This window comes from Watersipora subatra, chromosome 11 (genome assembly GCF_963576615.1).
Source record: "Watersipora subatra chromosome 11, tzWatSuba1.1, whole genome shotgun sequence".
NCBI classification, from domain to species: Eukaryota; Metazoa; Bryozoa; class Gymnolaemata; order Cheilostomatida; family Watersiporidae; genus Watersipora; species Watersipora subatra.
Genome location: NC_088718.1, coordinates 31,488,348 through 31,508,376, shown reverse-complemented (window position 1 = coordinate 31,508,376; position 20,029 = coordinate 31,488,348). Strand labels below are relative to the sequence as shown.

The 20,029-nt window shown below is 31.8% G+C and overlaps 1 protein-coding gene across 2 annotated transcripts in view; it reads right to left on the bottom strand.

The window, feature by feature from the left end:
* Positions 1-3,597: 3,597 nt before the first annotated feature.
* Positions 3,598-20,029, bottom strand: part of LOC137408167 (neprilysin-like) — a 66,122-nt gene continuing 49,690 nt past the window's right edge. For both annotated transcript variants that reach the window (XM_068094568.1, XM_068094569.1), the window contains 10 exons: positions 18,483-18,560; positions 15,704-15,813; positions 13,371-13,429; positions 12,126-12,177; positions 11,496-11,563; positions 11,259-11,389; positions 7,561-7,626; positions 6,140-6,235; positions 5,405-5,481; positions 3,598-4,050 (listed from right to left, as the gene is read on the bottom strand). In XM_068094568.1, the coding sequence (XP_067950669.1) occupies positions 3,951-4,050; positions 5,405-5,481; positions 6,140-6,235; positions 7,561-7,626; positions 11,259-11,389; positions 11,496-11,563; positions 12,126-12,177; positions 13,371-13,429; positions 15,704-15,813; positions 18,483-18,560 (837 nt within the window). In that variant the 3' untranslated portion in view covers positions 3,598-3,950. The remainder of the gene's footprint in view (positions 4,051-5,404; positions 5,482-6,139; positions 6,236-7,560; positions 7,627-11,258; positions 11,390-11,495; positions 11,564-12,125; positions 12,178-13,370; positions 13,430-15,703; positions 15,814-18,482; positions 18,561-20,029) is intronic.

Below are 20,029 nucleotides of genomic sequence, written 5' to 3'. Positions count from 1 at the left end.
CTCCCCCTCCCCCTCCCCCTCCCCCTCCCCCTCTCCCTCCCCCTCCCCCTCTCCCTTCCCTCCCCTCTCCCTCCCCTACCTTTTTCCTTTTCCCTCTCCTTTTCCCTCTCCCTCCTCCTAAACCCCTCCTCCTCCCTTTCCCCATCCCCCTTCCTCTCCCTTCTCTAATTTTGAAATATATATTATCTTTTGAATGACCTGGTCTTAAAAACAAGGAATCAAAAACTGGGTATCACTTAAATTCTCAGAACCACCTCTACCTGTTTTTTTATGTACAAGTTTTTAATAAAAATAATAATTATCATACTGCTGTGCTGCTAAACAGTGTTAAATGTAAGCATTTTTTAACTAAATGCTAATTTGAGAAAGAAATGTCTAACGACTCTAAACTATCTAAAACATCTGAATTTATACTGCTAGAGTAGTAAAAATGTCAAACATTTGAGAACAATTTAAAAATTTCAGTCAGTTGCTTGAGAAAAAGAATTAATGCCAAATAACTTTTGCTAATGGTTATCAATACAAAGAAGATCACAGTGTGTAATAGTAGTATGAAGATTAAAAATTTAGCTTGAGATGATATATTATAATTTAAATCGATTTATTGATGTTTTAGCCCACAAAGAGACTTCCAATATTGGATCCACTGCATTTAGATATTGATGAAATATTCCGGGTATGTAGACTTGGTTCTATCATTCTCATTTGAGTTTGTTTCCTAACTTATTACCTTGTTTACACCTGATAGGAACTCATTCAATTCGTTGCTTGGAAATCTAATTCAACCGTAACTTTATTTCTCCAAGATTCTCAAAATTATACTTTATGCAAAAGCTCAACACATGCTAAAACCTTTTCAATTAATTATTCATATTTGAATAAGGTTTCAGTGTCAATTTTTACCAGCTGTATTTATAGCTTTCATTTCATTTCCATATTTTACTACAGTCTGTTGTAGATGCTTCAAGGTTTGCTACAATACTGCGTGTCAGTAATCAGAAAAAATCGACTTTAACCATGCGAAAAAACTACTGAATTTTTATTACCAGCTTATCTTTTGCCATATTATTTATGGTATTTGTATTTATAATAATCTAGCGCCAAGAGTTATGTACATCACTCATGATTCATTTTTGCTGCAAAAAAGCATTCCGAATAATTGCAAGTTTACATCATATTCCAGCGTATCTTATGCCAATGAAAGATTCTTCCAAATCTTTGCATCTTCTTACTTTATCTACGCTAAATGTTTATTTTATGTCAATTAAAGGTTTCTAGATCTTTCAATGTTTTCGTCACCATTTTTCACAGGTTTTCAACTTACGTGATATGAACGATTTGCATACAACATCTAACAATTATTTTGAAAATATCATTGCTAGCTGCTTTAATATTCTTCCACCTAATGTCCAGTCTATTAGCAGAGAAACGTCTTTAAACACTATAATTATGTCAAACCAATTGTTTAATTTCAGTGGTTAACTGTTTCCCTTCTTTGTTTTATGATTCTTTTATGGCAAACTTTGAAAAAGATTTTTGTTTGAAATGAATTTATTGCCAATAAATTAATTTATGTAAATATAAACTAGATTTTATTTGGTTATATTATTTGCTGACAAGATGCTTATACATATATTTATATGTTGCGTAATATACATTTTATTTTTGTAAAAGCATTTGTTATTTATTTGCCTGTTTATTAATATTTTTAAGCACATTTTAGATGGAACTTTTTATGTGTGTGTGACCAATGATTTATATGTAGTTGTAAAAAACGCTTGGAATCTCTTTACCATGCACATATCTACTTACCATAGTCTATGCGAAACGCAAATAAATTTAGTTTGTAATCACCTTGTAAAATAGATGCAGCTAACGAGCAATTTTTATGCCAATCTCAATTTCAGTAATTTTATGTTAATATTGTATTAGGGAATGCTGCTAACGCAACTGTTTACATAAAACAATTATCGTCGTAACTCGACCGCCTTTACTTAAGTTCCTAAACACATTTGCTTGTCATTGCTAACAAAAATGTAGTAATGAGAATATATTGTATTTTATTTACTAATAAAAGCAAATAAGTTCTTTTTATAAACATACTTGAGGGCTTAGAAAATTTTTGACCCCAATTTTTAGAAATATTATCAGCTTTACAAAGGGTAAAAATGAAGTTGGCATGAATAAATTAAGAGGAATATTAAAATATATTTTTTGTTCAGATTTGCAAATAATAATCACTGTTATGCAAAATTTTGCTATGTCAAAATATGGTTTTTACCTTTAAAAATTTGAAAACAGTGAGTTTGCTAGTACTCGCATATAAAAGTAGGTCATTGCTAACCAACAGTGTCTGTGCAAACAAGATATAAGCAGGTTACTGCTAGCTCGCTGTGTCTTTGCAAACAAAATAAAAGTAGGCCACTCTTAGTTCACTGTGTTTTTGCAAACAATGTAAAAGTAGGTCACAACTGCTTCATTGTGTCTTTGCAAACAATGTAGAAGTAGGTCACGGCCAGTGCACTGTGTCTTTGCAAGCAATGTAGAAGTAGGTTACTGCTGGTTAGCTGCTAACCGGCAGTAATGACTTAGAACCAGAAAGAACCTGCAACCAGAACTGGCACAACATTTTAGTAACTTTTATTAAAAAGAATCGATATTTTTGTATCATTGTGGTTGTTTTTGATGTTTAAGGTAATCTGACTGCCAGGATGTGTCAAGATCAAAACCGACAAAACTTGATTATGGTGAAAACCCCCAAATTCAAGCAAAAGTGTGTTTATGATGTCGGCAGTTACACTTCAGCAAAAGGACCCACAGAATGAAGCTGCAAATGGAAGGCAATAGTCGATGCTAACAATCAGGGAGACAGGCATCTACGCCACTAGTGGTGTCATTTTAACACAGATTTTTCTTCTGATTTTGTAACTGAAACCGCGTTTAGTTGGTTATAATTTTGAAACACCCTAGCAGTCTCATTACCTCAACTAACGTACGCAATCGCAAATAAAACAAGAATACTGGCACATTCTGTTAAAAAACTACTAAAAGTTACTACTACGTGCACATGCACAAACACCCATGCACATACACAAAAGCAAACACACAAAACACCGACATAAACACACAGAAAACCAATTAACATATTTACGAACACACAAAGTCACAAACACATAAACACACAATATCACAGCCGCACAAACATGCAAGCACAAACAGAAATGCTCACGCGCACACACACACGCGCGTGCACACATACACGCACACACGCACCCACGCTCGCTCACTCACTCACACACACGAGAGCGCAAGCACATGCATGCATACACCAGTGTGCACACATACACCAACACACATATATGCACACACATATACACACACTCACATGCTACAACTGCTACACACTTCATTGTATGTGCATGAGCGGATGTACATGCGCATGCAAACACATGTATGCACACACCCACATACACACACTCACGCATGTCCACGTGCACGTGCACACACATAAGCAGTGCAAGATTTGTAACACAATCCACTATTTCTTTGCCAAATAACCAGCTCAATGTGGAAACAACTCAGTTTGGTAAATTATCGGTTAGACAATAAAACTTTATTTGTTACTAAGCTGTATTTTGTAAGAGATTTGTGTTAGTTACTACTTACAACTGCTTGTAAGTTTTAGATTCATGTACAATTGGAACACCATAAGCATCAAGCATTTTTACGCTTGTCAAAATCAAAAGAAACAATCAAAGACAATTTCTATTCATTTACCTGAATAAAAAGACATACGAAATAATATATAATAGAATTATCTTCATAGAAAGCATTCACTCAGTCTAACGTTAGCTTTAAAAACTGACTAAAATAACAAAATAGTTTTTTTTTATAATATTTGATGTTTCTGAGCAAAATAGACAGCAGGGTTATCAAGCGTAATGGCATGTTTACCAAACAGTGCATTTGCCTGTTGGGTTCATCTTTGCGCCAGCAGAGCACTTGAATTGCTTGGAAAATTCTGGGAAATTAGATAATGTGCCGATAACCCTAAAAATACACAGCAGATATGGAATCTTATTGTATGTTAGCTTTGTTTCAATGTTTAGTAAAAAAGCAGCAGTAATAGTTGCTGATGAAAAGATTTACGAGCCTATCAAAGAAATACTACGAAGCTAGCTCCTAGCTTTCAAATATTTAGCTCTATGTGAAGAAAAGCAGCAAACTGTGACAAGGTAAGATAACTGTTAGTACCAAAAAATGATGCACTAAAAACAAGATACTACTTAAAATTAATAAGAATGATGCTAGTTAATTCATCCAAATGTTTAAAAACTTGTCAAGTGGGATAGCTACACGACCACTTCTAAGCGATAAGCCTAAATTATACACACTTGCCGTTTTTCTCACCACCTATTTTTAATGTGAACAATTTTTTTAAAGAAATAGTAGGAATAAAAATAATGGTAAGAGGTTAATACAAAAAATAGAAAGCTAGAGAAAGATATAACTTTATATCAAGAAAGTTGATGGTTGTTACTTTATTTAAATATCTAAAAACTCCCCATTTCTAAACAATATGCCTAAATTATACACCCCTGCAGTTTTTCTTACTACCTATTGTTTAGTTAAAATTTTTTGTTTTAAATACCATTAGCAACATAGCATACTTTTGTTTAGTATAACAATAACAATATATCATGCTCTTGCCTAGTATAACATTGTACAATTTTGTACAATTCTTCCCTAATAATTAATAATAATTTTTGATATGACTATGACTATGCATTCTTAAATGTTAATGTATTCTTAATTTAGATTACACCTTGAGGCTAAAAAACTGTCCACATTATATTAAATGATTTACAGCAGATATCACCAAGTAAAACTTTTAAGACTAATTTTGCCCTTTCATGAGTACGGTGTAAGGAATTGAGTTTGTACAAAAACGAGTAACAAAATGCAGTTAAACTTTCATCAAAACCTGCTGCTGCACGGAAACAATTTGTAACATATGACTGCCAGGATTGTTCAAGAATAAAATCAACAAAACATCATTGCATCTGAAATACTCAGAAGAGAAAGATTTAAAAAATGATGTCATTAATTGCATGGCTACCTCTCTCTCTTGTTATTCATATCGCGTTCAATTTGCTGGGCTACGCGCTTCTTTTCTGTTGATCGTTTTGCCGACCAGCCACTATAAATGCCATAATAAAATGTTTGCTTGAATCTGGATGTTTTAGTAGTAATCAAGTGTTGTTGATTTTAATTCCTAAATATCCTGGCGGTCAGATCACCTCAAACATAAAAAAAATTGCAAATGATTGAAAATTACAAATAATTTTTGATAAACTTTACTAATATTATGTGCAAGTTTATTTTTAAACTGGTTTTTACCTACCTAAACATTCCTGGACTATGGGCTCCTTCTTCAATTGAAAGTTTAAGTGAGTTATCTCTTGCAGAAGAGCACCACATCTGGGAACATAGACATGAATTTATTTAAATTTCTACATCATATGAACATCAGCATGATATAAGCGGTTTACACAAAAAACAAACACTTGCATATCACCTGAAAAAATATGAGAGGATATGAAAATATAATCATTGGTGCTGTTTTATAAACAATGGTGGAGTAGAGTGAAAATTTTTTTTATTGTTTCCTAATGCAAAAAATACTTAATTAGGATATTACTGATGATAAAAAATAATCGGTAGTAGTTGTAAAGAGTTGAAAATTGTTTCAGAGTTATCAGTACTTGTTTAAACTTTTCAGGCTAATTATATTAACTGACAGTTATAAAATAGTTAATCATGTTACTGAAACATGTCATTTACAGACAAAATGCCTTCTAAACTTTTAAAGTCAACATTTAAAGATTTTGTCTCTCCAAAGAATTTTGGTTTTTTTCCTCGAGTAACCTCAACCAGTAAAACCAGTTATAACAACAGCAACAAACAAAATATTAACAAAAGGACACCAGAAAAACAAGAACAATAAAGCTAACAATCGATTAATAATATCTATAAAAATTACAAAAGCAAAAATAATTTAGTTGGATTGAAAATTTGCCCTTCAGTTAAGTACAACAGTTTCTATAGTTAAATAAACAGTTATAGACCAAAAACTGACCTGAGCGAACCCTATGAAAAATAGTTGATTAGGTGTGTAGTTGAGCCCTGGTAGCCTCTGGTCCTGCCCGTTTTCCTCTTGCAGCTTTTCAAACGCCTTACAACAAAAACAAAATGAAACAGTGACAATCATTAAAAATGTCTGCAGCGACTTATTAGCACAAGCTTCTAGCACATGCTATCTATTTCTACATAATATGTGTCTCATCAGTACACAGCACATTGTATCTGAACTTTGTTTGTTTGATTGTTTCATTTTACTGAAAAAGTACACAACAGAGAGAGAAATACTGTAGAAGCGAACAAAGGTGGACTAGGGACCCACATGCGCAGTAGCATGGCTAATCATGGTGCTGAGCCCTGGTTAGCAGCTAGTAATTTATTATTAAGGGCTTTTAAAGAGTAAGGATTTATTAGTTATCGATAAATTTTAGATATTTAAATTGTGGAATTTAAATGCAGTAATCAATAAACTAATTAATTTTTACAAAAGCCAATCAACAAATATTGATGCCACTTTTTAAGGGTTTTCAACTTTTGCAGAAAGATACATTCACACAGTTTGTTGTATTAATGAAAAGTAAAATGTGATTAAATGGAGCTGGTGCTAGAGTGTTGGTCTACTAAAGTGAATTTTGTGAGTTTGTATCCCGCTTACAAAAACATTTTGTCTGAAACCGTTTATGTCTGAAGAGCATAACACACAACAAACAAACACGCATGCTATCATGTGTGTGTATGCTTGCGCATGCATATCCGCGGCAAATTCACTCACGTGTAGGCTATAATGTTTTATTACGTTTAATTTATAAATGAAGCATAGAAAATAATAAAAGGTACAAACATGAAGCAAAAAAGAGTGTCTAATAGTTTGTGACGAGCAGCAGGACAACTCTATTGACAGTTTGGGAAAGAACAGACACAGTTATGGCACCGCACAGATGAGCGGGCACCTGCGGCACTACTATCACTGGCTGGCCACAAGCGCTCTACCAGTTTCACTTTTATAACATTTCAAGCAAAGTCATGAAAGTCATACAAAATACTTATTAAATAGTTTATGATTGTGTTAATATATAGATCATTGCTTTTAGACAGCCAAATTTATTGTGGTCAGCAGCATGTAATTTTGAATCTACTCGTGTGACCCTCTTGGGAAGACTTCCCAGTCATAGATAAACCATAGATAAATCATAGATAAATCATAGATAAACCTTTTACAATTAAAATGACTAGTACAAAAATAAAGTTATTCGATCTGTTGCGACCAAGTAAACAATTATTATAATTTTAACAATTAACAAGATTATTAGATGATATGTACCCATTTCTTATTGACACTTAGCAGCTCTTTTGGTGTAGTTTGCAAATTTGCTGGTAATTCAATGATGGCTTAAAAATAATACATTTACCCGTACTTACCCTATATGACTGTTTTATCCCTCCATTGTCGGCTATGTTTTCTCCTTGAGTATTCACCCCATTCAGCTAAAATATATTAGTACTGGCTCAACATTTTATACATTAGCTTGTCTACAGTTTTAATTTTTGTTTAATGATGAATTCGCATAAAATTTTAGTACATGCTATCAGAAAGCATCGGTACTTTCCTATTACATGCGATTGTTTTTGATGTTTGAGGTGATCTGATGGGCAGATTGCTTCAAGACTAAAATTGAAAAAAACTTGTTGGCGGTTAAACTCTCAAATCAAGTGAAAGTGCAAGTTTTGACATCTATAGTTGCAAATAGACCAAGAGAATAGAGACTCGCAATACTGCAACTTGAACGCAAAAGCCGACATCAACTATAGCAACAACAGCAACTAGTTCTTTTGCAAGTATTTTTCTTCTGAGCGTTTTAAATGTGATTAAGTGTTGTCAGCTCCTGACACATCCTGGCAGTCTGATCACCTCAAACACCAAAAACAGCAATTAATAGAAAAGTATTGATAGTTTTTAATAAAATTTACTACAATGTTGTGCAAGTTCATTGTTAGTAGCAGTGAAGAAAGAACACAATTGTTAATTTTAACACTACTTGAGATTGATTGAAGTGTTTTTTATACACTACTAGCTGTACTACCCGGCATTGCCCGAGTAATAAAAAACCCGTTAGACAAAAAATTTACTTTTATATAACATACCATGTACAAAATTTACCATTCTAACTTTTAAACTTCATATCACGAAATAAACATTTCTAAGCAGTTCAAATAAATTAAGAGGAAAAATTAAAAAAACTGTAAAGGTTTTCAAACCACTGTAAATTTAAAATTTCATAACTTTCAGCAATGTGTGAGAAGGTTGTTCAAAAAGCGAGCTGTTTTAAATCCGAAACAACTTTTCCCATTAAAATAAAACTAATAAAACTTACTTTTTATATAACATACCGTATACAACATTCACCATTCTAACTTTTAAACTTCATATCATGAAACAATATTTTTAAGCAGTTCAAATTAATAAAGAAAAAAATAAAATCACTGTAAAGGTTTTCAAGATTTTTCAAAGAGCTACAACTTTTAAATTTCATATATTGAAAAAAGTTTTTTGTTGAAATAAATTAAGACGAAAAATAACACCATAAATGTGTTTAAATGAAAATGTGACATCATTAGCTAGTAATGGCTAAATGTAATCTGTTTAGCTATGATTGCAATAAAAAGCTATTTAATAAATAAGGTAGTAAAAAATCTATTTTATTTTTATATAATTACAATTCAATATAATTAAGTATCATTTATTTTTATTTAACGTACAACGAATTTTGCCACTCTAACCTTCAAGCTACATATCATGAGAAAAGTGTTTTGTGTAATTGAAATAAATTAAGAGAGAAAATAAAACAACTGTAACGTTTTTAAACTTTTTTAAACAACTGTAACTTTCAAACTTCATATCATGAGGAAAAGGTTTTGTGCAGAACAACTAAGTTAAAAATAAATAAAACAACTGTAAAGGTTTTCAAACCACTGTAAATTTAAAATTTCATAACTTTCAGCAACGTGTAAGAAGGTTGTTCAAAATTCGAGTTGTTCGAAATACGAAACCATTTTTCCCATGAAACTAAAATTACATAAATTATGTAATCTGTTTCAAGGCAAGAAAAAAACTTCGGTAAAGTATTTTTTCAACATTTTACACCATAAGCTGTACTGTGTACTGCATACTATAAATAGAAACAGGTAGATATAGATCGTGTTTAATTTTAATAAAAGTTTTTCTATATATAATGGAGATAGAAAACAAAAGTAAACATTTTGTACGTTTTGCTCTTAAAACATCAAAAACCTCAAAGGTTAAGATACAATACTAAAAATGCAAAAAAATGATAATGAAACAGCAAAAAATGCAACAGACCAGTTACATCAAAAATCGTAAGAAAAAGAAAATATAAACAGCAATGGCAGGTTTACTTCACATCTTTACAGGAGAATCCTCCTCCAAAACAATTTAGGGTAACTTGACTAAAGGAGTTATCTCCCTAGCAAATTTTTTCGGTAGAGGAGACGTCGTCCCAGATGGTTCCTCCTTTTTCGTAAAGAATTTATGCATCGTAAAATGCTTCTCCGGAGTTTTGTTAATTGCAATGCGCATGCTCCGGTTTGGTCGAGAGCCGAATATATATTCGAGCTCCGAGACGCCCTAATCTCAAAATCTTTGGTGAAAAACTTAAGGCTAAAATAATTAGCATGCACATGGATTATGTGGTATATGATAGCGCATCTGATCACTAAGTCGCGGTGGCTCAGTGGTAGAGCATATACATGTACATATGAACGTATTCGATGAATTTGTTGAGACTTCCAATCTATCAGAAAACAGAATTCTAATATCCAGATTTTAAGATCTATAGCGGGAGAGACAGACATACTTTCACATTTATGTATGTAAAAAAAGAAAATAAAAAATGATGTGCTACAGAAGCAAAGCTTAAAATAATATTAAATGTAAAACATAGTATGTATACTGATAACAAGGAGTAAAAAGTTACGAGCAAAATTACTTTTGAAGTTTCCAAGTTTCCAATTTTCCTAACTGAGTAATTAATTTGCTTTTCAAATGCCTGATAGCAAAAAGAGACAATTATAATTATTGAAAAATGTCTCTAGCAACTATTATTATCACAAGCCATCAGCGCATGTTATCTATAGCTACATCATATGCGTCTCATCAGCGAAGAAATCTGTATTTTATTAAAAAACATACTGTTAACACAAAAAATGTGTCAATGACTAGCTAAGCACTACCATCGAATTACTAAGGATTGACATTGAATTAGTAAACAGTGCGTTTTGATGAACTAAACAGTGCCACAAACTCACTAAATTGAGTCATTTAAATGCTAGACAAAGAAATTTAATTGCAAATGGGTGCCTTTGATTTGATAAACCATGTCATTCACATGCCAAACTGTGTAGCTCAATCTCCAAAAAGTGTCATTGACTTGCTACCCAATGTCATTGACTTGCAACACATTGTCATTAATTTGCTGCCCATTGTCATTGATTTGCTGCATATTGTCACTAACTTGCTACACATTGTCATTTACCTGCTACCCAGTGTCACTGATTTTCTACACATTGTCATTGACTTGCTGCATATTGTCACTGACTTGCTACACATTGTCATTTACCTGCTACCCAGTGTCACTGATTTTCTACACATTGTCATTGACTTGCTGCATATTGTCACTGACTTGCTACACATTGTCATTGAATTGTCAATCGGTGATATTTACTTGCTAGCAAGTGTTATTAGCTCGCTAAACACTGCCATTTATTCATTTTAACATCAAAGTGTTGTAGCTATCAACAGCGGGTAAGCGGACAACCACTTTTAAATAATTTTAATTATATAGTACAGGCAACTCTTTGTCCAAGGCCACTTTAGTTACAACTATAAATAACGATAAATTAGCACAATTACACTTTAGACAATGTCAACCACTTGTTAGTTGATAACAAGGCTTTACTAGATATTTTGTCACTAACTCATTAGTTTCATCAAATCTTTACTTACGTCCAATGACTTGCTAGCTGTTGTCAATAGAACTTCAGGTAGTTTAAACCAACTGCTACCTGATTTTAAAGACATGCTAGATAATGTCAATACTCACTGTTCTATTTAATTGTGGAACTACATATCTGCCATATTGGTCTATAATACATTTTTTGGCCTCATTGAATGCTGCTATAACTTCTGGGTCCCACCACTCCAGTAGGTTGCCATCCTTGTCAAACTTTCTACCTGTGAATTGAACCCAGATTATCAGCCATCCAATTAATCAGTTCTACATATAATAATATGAGGACCATAGGTCAGAAATGAAACATTTGGAATTGTACCATCTTACCCTGATCATCAAATCCATGAGTGATCTCGTGCCCTATAACTGTACCAATAGCTCCATAATTCAGAGACCTACAAACAATTTAGTGACTTTTTCTCAAAATAAACATTATTTTCCTGAAATGCCGTTTAGTATAAGCTATAGTTTAGAGTTGCTTAGTTTTTTGTACAATTTTTTCTAATGTGAATACGTTTCATATAATTGAATATACTTTGAGCTTTAGTGATTTCATTCATATCAAAAATAACAAAACAAGTTAAAATGCTGCAGAGCATTGATTGATAAATACCCAAGTGTATAAAAAATCACTGGGTTTTTGCAGCACATTTCAGCAATAAAAGCTTTAAAATCATCATTATCAACACAATCAGAAATCAACACAATATGATCTATTATAAGAATGCAATATTATCAATAATAGTAATATTGAAAGTTAGTAGTAAAACACCAAGGAGGTTACCAAGCACTAGAAGTACAGCAAAATAGCTAGGTCCTTTTGCAAGTGAAAAACTGTGTAATATCATATTGGAATCAGATAATTGGCTGCACTATAAATATTTTGCTAGCACTCATTATTTTATGATAGAGAAGTCAATGTCATTAAACGTGGACAATAGCAGGGGTCATACTTACTCTGGTTGATCACTCTGCCAAAATGGTGGTTGTAAGATTCCAGCTGGGAATGCTTTAAAAATACAAATGATACAAGTAAGCTATGTTTAAACTTAGTAAAACCTGATGAAAACAGGGCAGTGTTATACATGTAAATACGAAATCTGTCCACTCGGTTAAAAGATTTGAGATAGCCTCTTGACACATACTATAGACCTCAGTAGTCCTAAAATCAAATGAAATTATTTGGTTGGGCTAATAGAAAAGGCCTTAAATATTTGCAAAATTCTTGAACTAAATTATTGTTTACATATCGTTTTAAAATAATTCAAACAAAACAGAGTGAAACATAGTAGAAGCTGTCTGCTCTGGCAAAAAAGTTAATAAAAGAGAGAAAACAATTCAGAATTTTGTTGAAGCTTGCATTAGACAGTGGTACATAATACGTTTACAACCAGTCACTTAAAATTTTACAACCTAAAAATTTTTACAACAGCTTCTGAATTATTTCTATATTTTTTGAAAGCTCACTCTATTCATATTCTGACACACTTTTGTACTTTACCACTAATCCCATTGATGGTTGAGAGACAGTGAAATACAGTGAGATAACAATCTACAGCAATACCGCACAGTTCAAAAATCTATCTTAACACTGTGAACGATTTTTATGCAGTTTAAACTGTCAAAACTTTTATTGCGCCCCTACTCAATCAATTTAAATACATCTTAGCATAATTTTGCAAATACGTATAGCATTTTAAAAGTGCAAAGAACTTTTAGGTAGCATAAATTGAAAAGTGCTTGTACATTGTCTATGCTTACATTCCCTTAAAAGTTTGAACAAATTTAGTTATGAATTTACTAAAAATTTTCTGATCTTGTTTGTAAAAAATATGTGGCGAACTATTTTTGGTTTCAACCAGCAACTATGTCCATAAATTAGGCAATCAATGACAAGCATGGAATAATGATAAGAGTCATCTGCTCTTTCCCTAGTTTACGTTAGAATCTAAGAGCAAGCAACTCACATAGTTTTGTTTCTTTAGCTCACAATTAACAGTTGCTGTAATATATTTTGGCTAGTTGGTGAACAAGTAAAAAATTGCCCTGTTCATAAAAAGACCAAATGATATATTATTACCATTTAATATTATATTAATATAATATTAATATAATACATGTATAAAATTAATGTAATATTATATTATTATATTAATTCATATGGTAAGAAGTTGAAAAAATTATACAGCAAGGCTTACTTACTGATCTGGTTTTCTGTTCCTTCGTAATAGGCATTAACTACAGCAGGATCTGTGCCCCATCTAAACAAAGAGTCATTGAATATTTCACTGGCAGTAGTGTTAACATTTTTATTAGATTCTTAAACTTACATATTTTGTTCACAAACAAATGATTGTCAGAAATATGGCATCCAAAGTGTTATAAAATCAAACAGCCATAGCTAGATCAGCCTGCAAAAATTTAAATTTAATTTCATCAGATTTGCTTGTTTTTAATCTTTTGCAAAACAGTTTGTGTGTTCTTTTGCCCTGAAAATTAATTTTATTTAACATATATAACATTTAGTGTTTTAACTTTTATATAAAGCTGTCAATTTATAGATTTGAATATTTGTAGACATATTTCATTACCAACCAACCCGAAAAAGTGAAAGATTGCAGGTTCTTTCGTAGAGTTATTAGGCTATATGTAATTTATTTCAAATTAATTTGATAAGTACATGTATTTTATAAATTGTTTTAAAATAAAAGCAATAACTGAATATGGAAGTACTTCGTAATTAAAATTTTATTAGAACAGTATCTGAAAAAAAGGATTAGATGATAAACTAATCTATGTACAATTTTCAAAATTTGCATGTAAAAGATAAACAGTGTTTGTACATTTCTAATGATTGTGAAATGCAAGGTAAGAGCCCAAAACCTTTTGTAAATTAATGTGTTACAATCAGAATCAAGGAAAATTTAGTGTAGTTAAAAAATTATCTTGAGAAATTGAAATAAATTAAGAAAACAAATAAATGAACAATGAACAACAAAAAGCTGAAAGCTATCAAATTTTAAATTTACAGTGGTTTGAAAACTTTTAAGGTTGTTTTATTGATTTTTAATTCAGTTGTCCTACACCAAACATTTTCCTCATGATATGAAGTTTGAAAGTTACAATGGTTCAACAAAGTTTGAAAACCTTTACAGTTGTTTTTATTTTCTCTTTTAATTTAGTTCAGCTACACAAAACACTTCTCTCATGATATGTAGTTTAAAAGTTAGAATGACAAATGTTGTTATATGTTAAATACAAATCAATTTTCTGCCCAAAGACTTTTTTGTTGCCCGGGCAAGTATATATACACATGTAGAATAGTGCAGCTAGTTATTTTCTGTGCTTTATCAGCAAACCTGATAATCTCTACACTACATGAGACGCTAGGGTGCTAGTAAAAGTAAAGAAGCCGTAAACACACTATGAAACAGATTAATTTCTTTAAGCTAAGGATCAGTAGTAAAACTTTAAAAAATCAAAACTGTCTCTTTTGGATTTACACTCAATACCTCAGGTAATAAACCACAATAATTACTATCTATGAATCCAACCTCAAAATACTGTATAACCACAAAAAGTTGATGATACACAGATCAGTTGTCACAAGGTTGTTTCACAATTATTCTATTTTGTTAATTACTAAAAATGAGTTTGATGAGACGCCGCTTACCAACAGTGTTTTTGCAATTTTTGAAACAAAAATTTTGGCTGTCAATTCTTTTAAAATAAACTTTCATTTTATCACTGACCGAATTTCGTACATGGTAAAAAAATCTTCTTAACATGCATTTTGCGCAAAAATTAAATAGTCAAGTTACTGTTGTGGTTTAGTTTAAGCAATTTCTTTTAGTAAAAGGATTAGAGTTTTTAGCTACTAGCATAGAATGACACGAGCGTTGTTTAAAGGAAAATCAAGTAACATTTTAAAGGACTTTCAAAATAGGAAAATAAATTACCCAAAAATTAAGTCTATTCATGATCACTAAAACACACGGTGCCAACGATGCGCAATATAAGTGCATACAATTTTACCAGCAAAAATGTACTGATGAACACTACTATACCGATGAAAATATACCTATTTTCATCGGTATAGTAGTGTTTCGCAATCATTAAAGGATGATTTTAGATGCCATCAGAACAGATACCACATTTAAGTTTGTTTAGAGCCTTTTTTCGGTACTCGTGTTAAAACCAAAGATGATCTTTAAAAAATTCTAAATTATTTAATGGTCGTTGCTTTTCTAAAAAATTTAACTTTAAAGGTTATGATACTCATAACCAAAAATGCACTTGACAACAGTCATCTTTAGAATATGCATTAAAAACTTTTAGCTTTCGCAACTCAGCTCCTTTTTTGCAACAACTAAAAACTTAGCACAATCAAAAAACATACAGTAGGTCTAGAAGATAATTAAGTCTAATGTGTATATTGTTGCTATATAAGATGTGTTACATGCATGAGACACACGCAGAACGATGCAATGTGGAGGAGGCTAAAGGGTAAATTAGCGAAAGCGCAGGTAACTTACTCATGCTTAGGTAAAGGCTTTGCGTAGTCTGTGATGCTGAAAACTGTAGTGTATTTGAGGGCATTCAGGTGGTTCTCAAAATACTTGGTTGGATCGATGTGTCCTAGCAACTGCATAACGAAAATGGACTTACATTGCAAAGTGAAAAAATTAAATTGGTTTTAATTTTTTAATATCCAGGGTATACGAGTAAAATTTTAAAAAGTTTTTTTAATGTTTAACCATCAACTAGACAGTTCAAAATTAGTGAAATAAATACATTTCTACTAAAATATTTCAATGCGTAGGAAAACAAAGAATAAGCAGTAGATATGCATGCAGAGAACAGTCGTAGTCTAGTGATCTACAATGCCTGACCTGAAAACAATGGCTAGAGGTTCAATACCTAAAAATGCCACCCATGGTGACAAATATAACATCCAACCTTAAACTGCTCTATGCAACTAGGCAGGTCTCCAGCCATTGATTTTTCCTGCCACTGGACTCAGACATGTCCAGCCAAGCTTACAGATCTCTTGGTTGCGCAACAATGCTTATCAAACAAGAAAACCAGATGTAGCAAACATATTTTGTTGCTGAAAAATCTTGAAACCAATCTCAATCATAGAAATTGTTGTACACAGATTGTTTTTATAGCAACCCTGAGAATCACAGACTGGTTTAATGATTTATCTGTGAACTAAATGACATTATTGTCCCTAAATATATATTATTTTTAAACTGGCAATAAAAATATCACACTTTGTAAACACTTGTTTTGAATTTTTAGATAAGCTGTTACGCAGGTACAGTGTAGACAAAAGCATTAGCCGACATAATCAATTCTGTAGGATGGTATATAAACTAAAAAACAACTTTTATCTGAAGCTGTCAGCTTTTAGTATTTTTAATGCTACTACAAAGTTGTAATGCCTATAGTTTTCGCAAAAATATTAAAGTCTTTTAGAATTAGCTCAGAACTTTGACAAAATTTCAGGCAGCACCATTGGTTCATAGGTTTAAAAAATTAGACGCACTTGTTTACGGCGGCCAAAGAAATTCTGTACAAAGCTAAAATGAAAGCAAAAAATATTAAATATAAATGAGATAATAAGCCCAAAAGTGAATCAAAATAACTTGCACAATTATTGTTCTGTAATCTAAAATATAATTGCTTAAATAGCCTAAGTGCTTTGATGATGCAAGCGGGTCAGGAATATAAAAAGCTAAAAGCATGCTGATGGATGTTGCAGGTCATAAAAAGGTCACATGCGTTTCTTTTACAGACCTATTAGTCGACACTTTCCATTTTATTTTCTCCAGATTGGCTTTGGCCAACCAGCGCAATGCACTGAGTTGGTTGTTAAGGAAACTGTATTGCTCAAGAGTTAGCTGAAACCACAAGTAAAATAAAACAATTATAGAAGAAAAGACAACTCCAAAAAGTGAGAATATCATACTACTTGATGCGCTTTTCCTTGCTTTGCATAATTTTATGCAACAAACCCAAAAACTCACGTTACAAATGAATAGATCTTTGGTTAGCTAAACACAAAACTATCCCCTTTTCTAATGCACATTGCATAATTACAGTACTATCTAAAAATATATCAGTTTTTATAATAAATATGGAATAGCGTCATAAAATAAAATTTGTTGTATGAACTGGTATTTAGATAACTCTATGGCTCAAGCTATATATGTAGAATAAAACTTATTGATACCTTTATAGCCCTGTAAAGCAGTAAGTAAAAAGTCGCTAGTATATAGAGAACTCTATGGCTATAAAAACTTGCCAACAGCTATTCGAAACACACAAAAAGTGTTTGGTTCTTAAAAATATTTATCAAAACTTTGTGACATTACACCAGCTCTCTAAACACAAAATTGAATACCAGATATACTAAAATGCATAAAGTGATTTATATTTGCCAGAATGACTAGTAATACTGTTACCATAGAGGTAAATCAATAGAGCTAAACAACTAAGACTAAGATTGTGTGGAAAGGACTTCAAGTTTTATTATTTAATTGTGCATCTACATCAGACTGCTTTATTGAAGTTGCTTCCACACCGACAAAGTTGGTTTATTGTAAAATAGGAAACGGTTGTGAAAACAGCTTTGTCCTAGTCAGATCAGTAAAATGCTGCATACTTTGTTTCTATGTTTGTATAGCGTTAATTTGACCAATCATATCTCACAGTGGTAATAGAACCAAAAAAGACAAGCAAACGAAATGAATATCGATGTTGTTTTTTATTGGCTAAAAAAGGTGAGGCATTTAGTACAGTCAGAGTTTAATTCGTGAGCAGAATAAAACTCTCCAATTCAAGCTCTCTTAGCAGGAACACAACTCTTACAAATTCGTGCCAGCGTAAACGCACATCACCATTACAGAATGCGCTGAAAGCTTTAAAACTAGACTTTATCAAAATTACTAAAAGCTTATATATGCCACAAGCCCTAGTTCAACACAGCGACATAATTAAAATTTTGACGTTCTACCAATCCACTGATTATGAAGGAACATTGAGTTTTAGATACTATCCAGTTTCATTCTGTTATATCCTTTCGCACACTAGACAGAAATTATCTTGTAAAATGTACATGGTGCAAAAGATATGCTTTTTTCCAATATTTATGCTGTTATTCACTTTTTGAATTGAGATAATGAAAAATATTGTCACTTAAAATTTCCATAACAGAATAATAGTAACGGTAATAAAAAAATCAAATAGTAAGTATTGCCGATGCAGAGATACTTTGCAAAGGTTGGATGATATATTATTAATACATACGCCTTGGTACTCTGAGTTGATTCGTGTGTCATTATGTATCCAATCAGGGTACCCTATATTCTCATGCATGGCAGCTGCCTAAAAATGAATGTTTTATACTAAACAGATATCATGATTAGGAATCAAATGTTACTAATAAATCGAAATGAAAAGTTATCAAAATGCAAATGGTTTGTTCAATAAAAAAAACAAATGTACCTGTGCTATGGGAGTTGTCTTAGCATGTTAAACTTGCAACAAAGCTGGAGTAAGGCAGGCTTATTATCTAATGCACAGAAGTTATGAGCATGATGAAAACACCCTGTTAGAGCAGTTATGATTGGGTAGTATTGATTATGCATGACAATGTTTTCTTCACACTCATTTGCATACACTTGACATTTATTCTATTATTATAGTATTATTTTATTCTTCGTAATGTGAAAATGACAACCAGTCGCTATTTTAATTCTTTTAAATGCTTCTATTGTAAGCAGCGCAAATCGTAATTTAAACTTTTGAAAGAGTAATAGTTGCATGGAAGTTTTAGTTGAAAGAAAAATAATTTTTTTAATAAAAAGTTTTTTTCACAGAGTTCACAAAATCCAGTTTTAAATGCTTAAAAAGTCAGATTTTTGAAATCTAAAAACTAATAATGCTAAACACTGTTACAGCACTTGAAAGTACATGTAGCTCATTTTTCCAACAGCATTTTTCTCATTTTAGTAATAGTTGTAAATTAAATGATATAGAAAAAATGTTTTTGCGAATGTTTTAAATATTGCTAGATTGACCTTTTCAAGCCTAAAAGACTTTTTTTAGCAAGACCAGCCATAACAGTTATTCGAACTGCTTCAAAGTTATTGTTTTATCTTTTACCCTTCATGTACATGTTATATGACAAGTAATTTATTTGTGAAAAGTTTAGGGAATGCTTACAGATAAACTTAAATAAAATTACTTTATAAGAAAGTATCTTTCTTTTTGATTATTTGCGACAGTTTTTGATGTTTGAGGTTATCTGACCTTTAGGATGTTTCAAGATTAAATTGATAAAACTTGATTGCGGTTGAAACGCTCCAATCAAGTGAAAGCGCAAGCATGACTTCTATAATTGTAAGGAAACCAACAAAATAGAGACGCAGAGTCATTCAATTTACAAGCATCAGCCGACATCAACTGTAGCATGGATAACAACTAGTGACATCATTTTGCATGCAGTTTTCTTCTGAACATTTTAATTGCATTCAAGTTTTATTGCATTCAAGTTTTATCGAAACATTTTGACAAACAACACATCTCAAACTTCAAAAGCAATCGCAAATTATAGAAAAATGCCACTACTTTCTGACAAGATCCTGAAATAAGGTGGTTTAGGTTCATCTTTGATGCATAAACAGTTAGGTTTTTTATGTATATTAAAAATAAAGCTGTAAAAGGGAAATAGCACCGGAACTGAATAGTTACTCATGAATGAAAATTAAAACACCATTCTAAAAAGATCTGAATGAAACACGTCTTGAGACAAGTTGAATGCTTCCTGCTCGTCATGTGAGACCTTTCAAACC